Genomic DNA, 15,680 nt, shown 5'->3' on the forward strand with positions numbered 1-15,680 from the left:
TGAGGAAAGACAAGCTTTGCAAGTCATGTTTGCAGAATAGAAGCTGTGGGGAATCTATGGTTTCTGTGTGATCACCAATGACTGATATCCCACTTTCATAGTTAAATTTTAGGGATGGGATGACTTCCCTGGTGGCTCAGATGGTTAAGCGTCTGCCTACAATGAGGGAGACGCGGGTTCGATCCCTGGGTAGGGAAGATCTCCTGGAGAAGGGAATGGCAACTCACTCCAGTATTCTTGCCACACACACACACACACCCCGCCCCGCAAAAAAAGGGACTCAAAGAAATGGGCTTCCCTGGTAGTTCAGATGGTAAAGCATCTGTCTATAATGCGGGAGACGGGAGTTCAATCCCTGGGTCGGGAAGACCCTCTGGAGAAGGAAATGGCAACCCACTCCAGTATTCTTGCCCGGAAAATCCCATGGACTGCGGATCCTGGTAGGCTACAGTCCATGGGGTCTCAAAGAGTCAGACACGACTGAGCAACTTCACTTTCTTTCACTTTCAAGGATGGGTTGCCTCTTTTACAGTGCTAAATTTGATGGCAGAAACCCCAGTTAATCTGGCCAAGGCCTTTCAAGTTATAAATCTTGCTAGTTCTTTCATACTTAGTGAGAAAGACCCCAGCTACCTGGCATGGATCTTCATTTCACAGTTTACTTAATTACCTGCCACATATATGTGAGAGGATTGGGAGATTCAAATTTTAGTGGACCAGCATTTTTGGCATGCTCATTTGGGCACATAGAGGGTTTGGACATGAAGTGACAATATTCAAGTGTTCCTGAAGAGATGCAAGATGGCTGCTTACTGTTGGATAAGCAGGGTTGTTTTCCACATAGAGGGAGAAGACTGTAGGCAACTGGTAGATTTATTGGTGGAGCTGTTCCCAAGCTTTGGTTAAGAAATTGAGTGCTCTCTCAGTCTGAATGGCCATCATCAAAGTCTACAAACAATACATGCTGCACAGGGTGTGGAGAAAAGGGAACCCTCTAGGATTGTTGGTGGGAATGTAAGTTGATACAGACACTATGGAAGACAGTACTGAGATTCCTTAAAAAACTAGGAATAAAGCCACCATATGGCCCAGCAATCCTACTCCTAGGCATACATCCTGAGGAAACCAAAATTGAAAAAGACACATGTACCCCAATGTTCATTGCAGCACTATTTACAATAGATAAAACATGTAAGCAACCTAGATGCACATCGACAGATGAATGGATAAAGAACCTGTGGTACATATATACGATGGAATATTACTCGGCCATAGAAAGGAACACATTGTGTCAGTTCTAATGAGGTGGATGAACCTGGAGCCTATTATACAGAGTGAAGCAAGTCAGAAAGAGAAAGATAAACATTGTATACTAATGCATATATATGGAATCTAGAAAGATGGTATCAATGAATTTATTTTCAGGGTAGCAATGGAGAAACAGACATGGAGAACAGACTTATGGACACTTGGAAGAGGGAGGAAGGCAAAGGTGAGATGTATGGAAAGAGTAACATGGAAACTTACACTACCATATGTAAAACAGATAGCCAATGGGAATTTGCTGTGTGGCTCAGGAAACTCAAACAGGGGCTCTGTATCAGCCTAGAGGGGTGGGACGGGGAGGGGATGGGAAGGAGGCTCAAGAGGGAAGGGACATATTTATACCTATGGCTGATTCATGTTGATGTTCAACAGAAAATAAAAGTCTGTAAAGCAATTATCCTTCAATTAAAAAATAAATAAATTAAAAAAAAAGAAGATCAGTGTTCTGCTCCAGGTGCCTTCATGTGTGTGTGTGTGTTTTAACTTTTATGTATTTATTTATTTATTTTTGACCGTGTTGGGTCGCCATTGCTGCACTGGCTTCGCTCTAGCTGTGGCAAGCAGAGGCTACTTTTCGTAGCGGCTTCTCCTGTTGCCGAGCACAGGCTCTAGGCTGTGAGGGGTTCAGTAGCTGTGGCTCCCAGGCTCTAGAGAACAGGCTTAGTAGTTGTGGTACACAGGCTGGGTTGCTCTGTGGCATGTGGGATCTTCCTGGATCAGGGATCTAACTCGTGTCTTCTGCATTGGCAGGCAGATTCTTTTCCACTGAGCCACCAGGGATGCCCTGCCTTTATGTTTTTTTTTAATGAAATATTTTTTCAACATGATTTCCAGCTTCTTGAATTCCTATTAGCTAAAGAATAGATAAATAAATTATATTTTTATAATGAATATTATACTTAAATATGAATTAACTCCCAGCATGGGTGCATCTCAAGCATGATATTGAGCAAACAATAAAAATCAAACTCGTGTGAGTCTACTTAGATCAAATACAAAAATAAGCAAAATGAGTCTTATATTGCCTTTTAATCACCACCTCCACCCAGAGTAACTATATCCTAAATTGACCGCTTATAGACAGAATGACTGAAACAGAACATGTTCTCTTTAACATTTTCAACATCTAATGTGTAAAACAATGCTTAGTGGAAAAGAGTCAATCAACAAATAACTGTTTCTTAATGAATGAAGTAATTATCTCCCAGTGATCTTATGTTTACACATGGAATTATTCATCGGTCAGCTAGGTCAGAAATACAGCTGTCATCGTTCCCTTAATCTACCATATACAACCAGTTATCAAGTTCTATTCTTTCTAAGTCATAGACTCTCTCTTCCATCAACTTCTGTCCATCCATACTGATTACTAGTCACATCCCTACCAACATGATTTCTCTTGTAGATTACTCTTTCCTGACATTTCTCTTCCTTTTACCAGCTCTTTTCCAATGTACTAGTCATATTGTAGCAAAGTGACATATAGCAATGATCACCTGATCATAAACACAGTCTTGTCATTCATTTAATGCTAGTTGCCATTAGGTGATCAGATTTATGTGATCAGAACATACTACCACAGATTCATTTTATGTCAAGCTTTCTTTCAGGTTTTGTTCTAATGATATTATAAGTTTTTAATGCATCTAATGTATAAAATGATTTTTTTTGTTTAAAGTCATCATATTTTCTCTTGTCTTATGACCAGTGTAGATGGTTTTGCTTGACTTGGTTTTGTTTTTCTCTCTGCATGAAACCAGTGCCAATTCTAACCCAAACTATCATATTCCTTACTTGTCTTATTATTCAATTATCAGCTTAAATAGTACTTCTTTGAGGAAGTTTTCCAGATTCCAGATACATCTTCTGTGCTCCTCTTATAGCACATTAACTTTCATGCAGTGATGATTGTGTTATGAAAATGTATAATAATATTTTCCTCCTAGCTTTCATTAGATTTTTAAGTTCTGCTAAAGAAAAGAATAAGTTCATCATCCTGAATTTGGCACAAATGGGCAATAATTTGAGTATTAGCAAAGTAATTTTAAAACACAATATGAGATGTCCTTTATGCACGGGGCTATTCACAGATCTGTTGAGGTTTCTGTGAATCAGAACTGATTTCCCCAAAAAAACAGGAAAAACAAAGATGCAACTAGGATTTACAAGTTCTTGGATTAACAAAGGCACATGTAACTCATGAGGGTAACTACTGTCTCCTTGACCTTTGAGGCAGACACTGGGAAATCATGCATGGGATTTCCTAAATCCTGATGCTGAAGATCTTGGGGTCCCATCCTCACATTTGTGTGGCAATCCCACACGGGAAAGCCGTGACACCCTTGTACCTGTATGGCATTTGAATTTCCACTTTCCTGATACATCCTTGGGGAACTGTAGACTTGTAAACATTGTTTGAGTGGCTCAGCTTCTCCCAGAATAAGAAGGAAGGAAATGAAAATCAAAGACTCTCCCAAGTGGCTCTAAAAATACAACTCTGGGGAGGTGATTTCTACATACATAAACTCTCTAACCGGGACTCCAACAGTTTTTGAGATGCAAGTGTCTGGGCCAAGTCCTCAAATAAGACGGAAACAAGTAACCATTCCAGTAACAAGACTGTGTTATTGATGAGTGCTAGGACCAGAAACATGAAATGACTCATCTCCCAGCAGATGTTAGATGAAGTCAAGAGAAGATAGAAAGATTTTTCTAGAGGTCTGCAAAGTGGGGCATCCACTACCCTGGCTGATCAACACCTATAGCACAGATATTTTTATTAAGACAAAATATGTCAAGGTGAGTTTGAAGTTTCTAATGGGATATCCATGGACATGCTTTAGAAAAACTGAATTCCTTTAGTCTAAAGGTGACATGTCTGCTCTTGTCCATTTACTGCATTAACTGTTTATGGCTTTTGTTTAGAATTACATAAACCAAAAACACTCAATTTCAAAATGAAACAAACATTTTCTAACAAAAACTGTCTCTATCATGATTGTGATAGAGACTTTATGTTTCTATCAAAAGCTTAAACGTATTTTAAGCTTAAATGCATTAAAAAGTCAAGCTTAAATGTATTAAAAAATTTACAATCAAGAAAAAAGAAAATCTAATGAAGCAATATTATTGTCCATTTTTGTATATCTATCTTTCTTTTTCATTTGTTTTGAGGGGCCCACGCTGCATGGCATGTGGGAGTTTAGTTCTTCAATCAGGGATTGAACCGCACCCTCACAACATGGATTCTTAACCACTAGACAACCAGGGAAGTACTCTATCTTCTTTTCTGTTACTATTATTCCTTCAAACATTTTCCAGCATATACATAAGAGTGGAGCCTCATGTTTTTGTTTGTTTGTTTGTTTGTTTCAATTATGAACATTTTAGCCATTAACCTAATATTATACATAACTTAGGAAAAGACCATTATTCCTCTTCCTTAGTACAGTCTATGCACCTCTATTATTCTTCTAAAAGAAGAAGTGAAGTCGCTCAGTCGTGTCCGACTCTTTGTGACCCCATGGACTGTAGCCTGCCAGGCTCCTCCATCCATGGAATTTTCTAGGCAAGAGTACTAGAGTGGGTTGCCATTTCCTTCTCCAGGGGATCTTCCCAACCCAGGGATCGAACCCAGGTCTCCCACACTGCGGGCAAACACTTTACTGTCTGAGCCACCAGGGAACCCCCTTCTAAAAGAAAACAGTTGCAAAACCACACATATACAAATTAATTCTCTTAACTACAAAGGGTATAATTGAAATTTTCTGTGATATATTCCCACAAGGAGATATTGCAAATTGAAAACTTTGGGTTTCTGCATAAAAGGTTTCCAGACTGCTGCTCTCCACCTGTGGATATGTTATGTGGCCCAACACTAGTGCTGCCCACTTCTTGCTGACTGGCTTCCCAGGTCTGGAGGCAGCTCATCACTGGATTTCCATCCCCTTCTTCACAGTCTATATCTCTGTGCTTCTTGGCAATGGCACTGTCCTTTATTTCATCAAGGATGACCGGAGTCTCCATGAACCCGTGTACTATTTCCTTGCCATGCTGGCAGCCACAGATCTGACAGTTACATTAACCACAATGCCAACTGTAATGGGTCTCTTATGGGGCAATCACAGAGAAATAAGCCCTGGAGCCTGCTTTCTGCAGGCCTACTTCATTCACTCCCTTTCCATTGTAGAATCTGGTATCTTGCTTGCCATGGCCTATGACCGTTTCATTGCTATCTGTATCCCTCTGAGGTACAATTCTATCCTTACCAACAATCAAGTGATGAAGATAGGCCTTGGAGTACTAATGAGAGGCTTTTTATCTCTTTTGCCTCCAATTCTGCCACTCTATTGGTTCCCATACTGCCATTCCCATGTTCTTTCCCATGCCTTTTGCCTCCACCAAGATGTCATGAAACTTGCCTGTGCTGATATTACATTTAATCGTGTGTACCCAATTATTCTGGTTGCTTTGACTTTCTTCCTAGATGCTCTAATGATCTTTGTCTCTTATATCCTAATCCTTAAGACAGTGATGGGCATTGCCTCTGGAGAGGAGCGAGCTAAGGCTCTCAACACATGTGTCTCCCATATCAGCTGTGTCCTGGTCTTTTACATCACTGTGATTGGCCTGACTTTCATCCACAGGTTTGGGACACATGCACCACATGTGGTCCATGTTACTATGAGCTATGTCTACTTTCTCTTTCCTCCATTCATGAATCCCCTCATATATAGCATCAAGACCAAGCAGATTCAGAGAAGCATTTTTCACCTATTTTCTGTGCACAGTAGGGCTTGAACTTTTATTTCAGAATTTTTTGAAAGCTCCAGGATGTCTAGGCCTTTTTTCAGAGTCAGATAGGCTTCAATTATTACATAAATATACAAGCTACGTTGAGCAGGAGTGCAATGTAGATAGGTAATTTCTGCATATGTGCTCAGTCATGTCTGACTCTTTGCAAGCCCATGGATTGTAGCCCACCAGGCTCCTCTGTCCATGAGATTTCCCAGGCAAAAATACTGGAATGGGTTGCTATTTACTACTCCAGGGGATCTTCCCAACCCAGAGATAGAATCCTCGTCTCCTACATTGGCAGGCTGATTCTTTACTACTGAGCCACCTGGGAATCCATAGATAATTTCTAGGTAGGTAGAATTTGGAGATAGGTAATATATCTAAATATAACAAATACTTTAATAACCAGGAAAGATAGGGAAATTCAGATTCCATATTTTTAACAAGTGTTAAGTAACAGTTTAGAAAAGTTCAAGCTGGATGTCCAGTCTGGGACAACCACAGCCTACTATAAGGAAAGTAGGTAATCACAGCTTCATTTGAGGGCCATACAAAGACGAACTAGAGCATGAAACTCTATCTCAAAAGTACTATATTTCAGTGCAGGATTTGCTTTCCAAGTGATAGAATGTCATTTACAAATCTTTATGCCAGAGTATCTCTGAACTCATGAATTAGTTTGATGGAGATGGAGACAAACAGAAGAAAGAATCAGAGGGTGTTAACAGTAGTTTTTTTTTTTGTTTTTTTTTAATTTTTTTATTAGTTGGAGGCTAATTACTTCACAACATTTCAGTGGGTTTTGTCATACATTGATATGAATCAGCCATAGATTTACACTTATTCCCCATCCCGATCCCCCCTCCCACCTCCCTCTCCACCCGATTCCTCTGGGTCTTCCCAGTGCACCAGGCCGGAGCACTTGTCTCATGCATCCCACCTGCGCTGGTGATCTGTTTCACCATAGATAGTATACATGCTGTTCTTTTGAAACATCCCACCCTCACATTCTCCCACAGAGTTCAAAAGTCTGTTCTGTATTTCTGTGTCTCTTTTTCTGTTTTGCATATAGGGTTATCGTTACCATCTTTCTAAATTCCATATATATGTGTTAGTATGCTGTAATGTTCTTTATCTTTCTGGCTTACTTCACTCTGTATAAGGGGCTCCAGTTTCATCCATCTCATTAGGACTGGTTCAAATGAATTCCTTTTGACGGCTGAGTAAAATTCCATGGTGTATATGTACCACAGCTTCCTTATCCATTCATCTGCTGATGGGCATCTAGGTTGCTTCCATGTCCTGGCTATTATAAACAGTGCTGCGATGAACATTGGGGTGCATGTGTCTCTTTCAGATCTGGTTTCCTCAGTGTGTATGCCCAGAAGTGGGATTGCTGGGTCATATGGCAGTTCTATTTCCAGTTTTTTAAGGAATCTCCACACTGTTTTCCATAGTGGCTGTACTAGTTTGCATTCCCACCAACAGTGTAAGAGGGTTCCCTTTTCTCCACAGCCTCTCCAGCATTTATTGCTTGTAGACTTTTGGATAGCAGCCATCCTGACTGGTGTGTAATGGTACCTCATTGTGGTTTTGATTTGCATTTCTCTAATAATGAGTGATGTTGAGCACCTTTTCATGTGTTTGTTAGCCATCTGTATGAACATGAAAAATGCCCACCAAGTCAAACAGTAGTTTTAAAAAGAGGTAATAGCAGCTCAGTTTAAGAAAATAGAGATGGGACATAATGGATTAACATTAGATAAATTTAGGATCTAAATTGAATAAGATTATAGGATTTTTTCTTTCTTTTCTTTTTTTTTCTTTTTAGAAAAACAGAGGAAAAAAGGTTGGGAAGGAAGGAAAGATAACCCTGAGTTTCTGTTTTACACTATTTGAAGAATAGACGTATCAACTAAAAAGCAATTATTGGTTGCTATTAATTTTGTTAATTTATAAATAAGAAAAATAGTACTGTAATATATGTACAATATATATATATATTTAATTTTTTTCTCTCAAGAAAGAATAATACATATATATATAATATATGTGCATTTGTGTGTGTTTGCACACATGTAAAACAGTGATAAACCTTTTAATGTCTTATCCTATAAATAATTTCTGATCTCAAAACTTTCCTTTCACAACTTTCACAATAAATTTAATGAAATAGAATGAATGTACTGAATTATTTTTATGTGGTTTATATATATATTGCATTTAATATGTATATAATGTAAAATTTGCCATTTTAAGTGTACAGTTTCATGAAATTAATTCACAATATTCAACTATTATCCTTATTTCCAAAAGGTTTTCATTATCCCAAGCAGACACGCTGTATGCATTAACCCATAAGTCCCCATTCTACCCTTCTTCCAGGTCTTTGTTACCTCTAATTTAATTTATATCTCTATGACTACCTATTGTACATATTTGATAAAGTGGAATCTTATAATATTCTTTTGTATCTGGCTTATTTCACTTAGCATAACATTTTCAAGTTTCCTATCACAACATCTTTTCTTATGTGGCTGAATAATATTCTGCTGTATGTATATGTTACATTAAAAATCTATAGACATTATTTTATTTCCAGGTTTTTTGTTTATTTTTGGCAGCTGGTTAGCCAGATAACCTACCCCCACCTCAATGTGGCTTGGTGCACCAAACTCCCCAGTTGGCAGTCCAATTCCCAGATGCATGCCTGGAGTCCCAGGCCTCTTGGGAAGACCAAAGTCCTCTCTGCCACTCCCTGGCTAGGATAACACACATGGCACTCTATCTCCCAGAGTGTAGGCCTCAGTTTCTGTTTCTCCCATGTGGTGACAGAGCTGACATCAAGAGGAAGAAAATAAATTTAACTTATAGTATAGTATCCTCTGGGTAGAGACTTTATTGAAACTGAAACCCTCTTCCAAGTATTAGTCTAAGCAATCAGTAGTCTGGGTAGATTATAGCATCAGGTGGACTTATTGTAATTAAACACCAATAACACTTTTCAAAGTAGTCTTTCAGTCAAGATAGAGAAGTATAAACTCTATAATAGATGGTTGAAAAATCTTTTCTTAATCCTCACAAATCAATAAAAACACTCAAGGAAAATAGACATATCTCTCTTCTGTAACACAATGGTGTCATGTTATACATTTCTTTCTGCAATATGGTTGAAATAAAAGTGGGAGATAAATAAATGATAAACAAGAAAAGGACATATAATTTGACATACTTGAGTGTGGGACTGAATCTAAAATAATTAATCTTCTTATAAATAAAAGTAAAAGATGTATAACTACAAACCCAGTTGCTTGATAACATGATTCTGCATTCATTCACTCAGCTAGTACTTAATGAGCACCAACCACAACTAAGCTTTTTGCTATGAAATGAAAATGCAATTCCTTTAAAAGTCTTTCAGAAGCTTTATTATGAGTGCAATGTGAATTAACTTGATAACAAAGTTATTAAAAAGCTACAATCCCTTAACTATAATTCTGAAATCAAAGGTTCTGCAAAATTATTTATGAAGTATAGTTTTATTGACAAAAATCTGACACAGTCTAAGATCACACTGTAGCAAAATCTGATCTGAACATAAAAGTTAGTCTTTCTTCATTATCTTAATATAAACAGATGATAGTTTATAAGGTATTCCAGGTTGCAACCTGCTAGGGGTGTCATGCATAATATAGAATGCACATTTTATGACTATTTTGCTTTACTTTTGGGCCATGCTGTGCAGCATGTGGGATTTTAGTTCTCTGACCAGGGACTGAACCCACGCACCCTGCAGTAGAAGCAGGGAGTCTTAGCCACTGGACCAGGGAAGTCACTTTATGACATTTTTTAAATCTGAAAGACTGGATTCTGGAATGCAGCTTGAGACAAGGGTTTTGGATTTGTATTTGCAGACCTGCACAATCATAGACTGCTAAGATAGAAATTAAGCATATGGGTCAGTGGGTATTTGCAGAACGAGGATGATCTGATAACATCCAGATTATTATGGAACAGGACAATAATAAAAGAATCAGAACTAGGAAATATTATGTGACAAATAGTTAACATACTACTGGATGCTCAGCTTTCAAGAAAGATGTCTCAGAAATATTAATGCAGATGTCTTTATAAGATTTAGAGGTGGGATGTGAATGTGATTGTTTAAATTTGATTATTTGACTTCAGAGATCAGGACTAGGGATAAGGGGTAGATCATTCAGAGAAGTAGATTTATATTTCAATGTATAATTATATCACATATATAATAGAGTCAAAAATGTAATGCATTACCTCAGGAGGTAGGGAGTTTTCAATCCATAGAAACAACAAATAAATGTCTGATGAAATTTTATTAATAGATGGTGGCTTAAGGATTTGGTGGTCTTCTCTTGTGGCTCAGCTGGTAAAGAATCTGCCTGCAATGCGGGAGACCTGCAATGGGTTCGATCCCTGGGTTGGGAAGATCCCCTGAGAAGGGAAAGGCTACCTACTCCAGTATTCTGGCCTGGAGAATTCCATGGACTGTATAGTCCATGGGGTTGCAAAGAGCCAGACACGACTGAGTGACTTTCACTTTCCCTTTAAAAATTTGGTAAAAAGTTGGATATGATGGTCTCTTCATATTGCTGTTCCTAAAAATATTGTAGTGTGTCAAAATATAATTCAAGAACAGTTAAAAAAAAAAAAAGAGGAATTGAATAGTTTTTGCCAAGGCCAACAGTTTTGAAGAATCAGTGACTTATCTTCCTGTTCTGCGACACATAGAACTCTTAGGTAGTCTTGCTTCATCTGATGGTAGAGACACTGCTTCATTTAGAGACTCTCCATACAGAGAAGAAAAGGAGGGCATGGGGAGCAACTTCAGCAGGTCAGATCTTTTTCAGATGGGAAAGGGAAAAAAGGATAATTTGGTATTCCCGAATGGCCTATGTTGGAAATGAGCTAGAGAACTCCCTTGGGAGTTGTTTCTTTAACAAATAAACGTAGATCAGGACTCTGAACACAGGGTAAAGATATAGGATAAAATCAATCCTCAGATAGTGCTCAGGAACCACAAAGAAAAAGCTGTGGCCTGGGTAAGGAAATACATGGATTCAGATGCAGCAAAAATGCTTTAAGAGTAACTTCTCGGCATGGCTGTTAAGGAGGAGAAAGCATTTTAGTCTTATTGTTTTTTAATGAAATGAATAATTTAGGAAATAGGATACTATATGGGAAGGCAAACTTGGGCAGGAGAATTAGCATTTATACTCAATGGATGTTGGTTTAGATCATGAGTTCAGGGGTCAGATAAACCTGAGTTTGAATTCTTATATACCATCTATTAATTGTGTGATTTTTGACGAATTGTGTAACCCACTGAAGGCTCAATTTTCTCATCTGTAGAAAGAATATAAATGTATTTTAACTCTCTCATTAAGTATTCATTTTCCATTTTGCAATCATTCTGAACGTATTTCTACCATTTTATTGAAAATGTCAAGATCACCGAAAGCCTATTGCCCCCCACATGGATATTTTCCATTTTTATCTTACTTGGAAATTCTATGACATTTTTCACTATTAAACTACAGCACTGCCTAATTCTATAAAATGTATTTTCCATTTGCTTTTTAAATTACAGATCACCTTTATTATCCTCTTATATTTCTGCCTACTTCTTTGTCCATTTTCTTTGAGATATGTCCTTCTCTCCTAAAATGAATGCTTCTCTGGGTTCACAAATTTTTTCTACATCTATTTTCCATCATAATTTATACCTAAGACAAACTTTAAACTTTCACTTAAAAGCTGAGATCTTTGAGATTGCTGCCTCCAACCCGTCTTCTCATTATTAGTTGAGATTATCTATCTAAATATATACATATATATGTATATATATCTAGATTTAACTTTTTTTTTTTTTTTTACAAAGGAGTACAGATTCTTAGGCAATATCTAAGTGTGAAGGAAATGGAGTCAGGAGGTGCTGCCTATACGGTGTGCTTTTAGATTACACAAGTAAAGAGAAGATTTTTCCATTTCTTCAGCATAATTCTAATGTGCTCTCTTCTTTCCCTTCATTTTTCAACTTTTTATGTCTGCACTACAGGTTTCTAGAACAGTTCTCTAGTTTCTAGCCAGCACAGCAAGCTGAATAAGCTTTACATGATTTATCTGAGTTACTCTTAGAAACTACTAAGGACTCAGGGGTAGCTATTTTCAGAGAATCAGACCAATGAAGACTCTGAGGAGGCAGTGTGCACATGCCAAGTCACTTCAGTCATGTCTGACTCTTTGTGACCCTATGGACTCTGTTTGTGGGATTCTCCAGGCAAGAATACTGGAGTGGGTTGCCATGCCCTCCTCCAAGGGATCTTCCTGACCCAGGGATTGAACCTGAGTCTCTTATGTGTCTTGCAGTGGCAGGTGTGTTGTTTACCGTTACAGCCACTGAGGAGGGAGAGGAGATAGTACATTCTAGTCATCTCTGCATCTTTGATGGAGCCTCAAGCTTGCCTGATGGTGATGAGATACTCCACTGAAGTTACTACTATCGTCACACATTGCAAATAAGAGACACCCTAAACTGGGTGGCTACTCCCTTTGGCATATTGGGAATATGAGGACAGTTTCTGGAACTGCCATTTGCCATAATTAAATGCCAGTGTGGCTGCTGCTAAAGACTGCAGGTAATGAATAGAGTACAATTCTAATTTAGTCTATCAAAAATAATGCATTATAATGGTTATTCCCAAAGCAATCCCCATACAGTTTGCATACCTGAATCACTTCAAATTCCAAAATCCAGAACCTTCAATTCAGATTTTACAAGTCCATGTCATTTAAGCAAGTTTGGATTTTTCTCCTGCTTCCTTCTTCTGGCCTACTTACTGGGTGACAGTTGGTCCTAATAGGTCATCTGTACATATCCCAAACAGAAAAATTTGCATTTATCCATTCTCTTTCTTTTCATTTCAAGGGTTTTATTATTTTAGAAATACAATGTTGAAAGGTTAAGGGGTTGGCGTAGGTAGGAATGATGATTTAGTGATTTACACATCAGGTAAATAGGCATTGACGAGGAAGCCCCACATGGGTCATAGTTCAGTGGATCAACTTGGTGGCAATTGCATCAGTATCCACATGAACAAAGTACCTGCCACTTCAATGTCCAGACTGATCTTTTAGTCATTGACAGTATTCCCTGAAGCGGTGGTCATTTCCACAGAGCATTCACATTTCCTCTGTCCATCTCCACTTACCAGCTAATGCTCTTTATTAGATACTTTACTATATGAAAAATCCTCAAAAATCTATTCTTATTTTTATATTTTTATGAAATGGAAGTGGTACAAAGATTGTTGTCATTTCATTTTTTTCTGAATTCCTCTTCAGAGATATCAGTAGTGATGTTTATAAGAGAAAACAATATTTAACAATATTTAACAAGACTCTAAACAATATTTAACAAGAGTCTTTAACAAGACTCAATATTTAACAAGTTAGGTAAGGTGAAAGGGGAGAGTGAAAAAGTTGGCTTAAAGCTCAACATTCAGAAAACTAAGATCATGACATCCAGTCCCATCACTTCATGGCCAATAGATGGGGAAACAGTGGAAACTGTAGCTGACTTTATTTTTGGGGGCTCCAAAATCACTGCAGATGGTGATTGCAGCCATGAAATTAAAAGACGCTTACTCCTTGGAAGGAAAGTTATGACCAACCTAGACAGCATATTAAAAAAGCAGAGACATTACTTTGCCAACAAAGGTCCGTCTAGCCAAGGCTATGGCTTTTCTAATGGTCATGTATGGATGTGAGAGTTGGACTATAAAGAAAGTTTAGTGCAGAAGAATTGATGCTTTGAACTGTGGTGTTGGAGAAGACTTTTGAGAGTCCCTTGGACTGCAAGGAGATCCAACCAGTCCATCCTAAAGGAAATCAGTCCTGTGTGTTCTTTGGAAGGGCTGATGCTTAAGCTGAAACTCCAATACTTTGGCCACCTGAAGTGAGGAGCTGACTCATTGGAAAAGACCCTGATGCTGGGAAAGATTGAAAGCAGGAGGAGAAGGGAACGACAGAGGATGAGATGGTTGGATGACATCACCGACTCAATGCACACGGGTTTGGGTGGACTCCAGGAGTTGGTGATGGACAGGGAGGCCTGGAGTGCTGCAGTTCATGGGGTCGCAAAGAGTTGGACACAACTGAGCGACTGCACTGACCGGAACTGAACTGGGTAGGTTACCAGGAGGAAGAGATACTTAGGAACTTTGGGAAGGTCATGTACACACTGAGATATTTAAAATGGATAACCAACAAAGACCTATTGTACAGTATATGGAACTCTGCTCAATGTTTATGTGCCAGCCTGGATTGGAGGAGGGCTTGGGGGAGAATGAATACATATATATTTATGGCTGAGTCTCATCTCTGTTCACCTGAAACTGCCACAACATTATGCTAATCAGCTATACTCCAATACAAAGTGCTTTTGGTGTTAAATAAAAATTAAAAAAAAAAAAACCTGGGTGCATATAGATTCAATTGAATTTGGAAGAAGCTAATGTTTTTCTTATGTTAAGTGTTACTTGCTCAGTCATATCTGACTCCTTGCAACCCCATGGACTACAGCCCGCCAGGCTCCTCTGTCCATGGAGTTTTCCAGGCAAGAATACTGGACTGGGTTTCCATTCCATTCTCTAGGCCATCTTCCCCACTCCGGGATCAAACCAGGGTCTCCTGCATGGCAGACAGATTCTTTACCCGTTTGAGTCACTAGGTTATTGCGATCAGCTTGCTGTGAAATTTCTTGGTTATAGGCAAACAAAGCAAACTTGTTTTGATAAGAGTATAGTTATAAAAATGTCATATTTCACAATTTTCTATAGAAGCCTATTCTTGTTTTTTTCTGGTTATAAGCTTTCTAGATTCATAAATACAAGAAGTTTCATATGATGCCTTCATTAGCAATATAGTAGCCATCTTTTTCACTCTGGGAGCCTTATCTTTTCCATAGAGACAGCTGTGTAAAATTTATGCATTCAGTTAAGGATTTCTGATATTTCTTTTGTCATTCATGCTTTTTTTAAATCCATGACTCAGTGTAAGTATTAGGCTTCTGGTTTCTGAGACGTTTGTTCCAGGAGTTGTCTTCCTCAAAATGTTTCCTGTGAGAGCTCTCAACTACCATCTCTTTTCCTGTTTTAAAGTTTGTGTCTTGGCGTTTCAGGCCTCAGGTCTTCTGCAGTACAGAAAATGTCCTGAGTCCCGTGTCTATGGAGTGTGGCTCCATATACCTTGCCAAAACGAGTTTACCAACTCTTCCCACTGGGGGGCGCTAGTGGTAAAGAAGCAGCCTGCCAATGCAGGAGAGGTGATGTGGGTTCAATTCCCAGCTGGGGAAGATCCCCTGGAGAAGGGAATGGCAACTGGCTCCAGTATTCTTGCCTGGAGAATCCCATGAACAGAGGAGTCTGGGAGGCTATAGGGTTCCAAGGAGTTGGACACTACTGAAGTGACTTAACACACATGCATGCATGCCCACTTATTCTGATTTCTCTAGACTTTCA

At 38.6% G+C, this 15,680-nt stretch overlaps 1 protein-coding gene across 1 annotated transcript; it reads left to right on the forward strand.

Moving 5' to 3' along the window:
• The first annotated feature begins 5,190 nt into the window (after positions 1 to 5,190).
• LOC122699293 (olfactory receptor 51B2-like) lies at positions 5,191 to 6,126 on the forward strand. Its single transcript, XM_043911110.1, has one exon. The coding sequence runs from the start codon at positions 5,191 to 5,193 to the stop codon at positions 6,124 to 6,126; it is 936 nt and encodes a 311-aa protein (XP_043767045.1).
• The last annotated feature ends 9,554 nt before the right edge of the window (positions 6,127 to 15,680 follow it).

Source organism: Cervus elaphus, chromosome 1 (assembly GCF_910594005.1).
Source record: "Cervus elaphus chromosome 1, mCerEla1.1, whole genome shotgun sequence".
Lineage (NCBI taxonomy): Eukaryota > Metazoa > Chordata > Mammalia > Artiodactyla > Cervidae > Cervus > Cervus elaphus.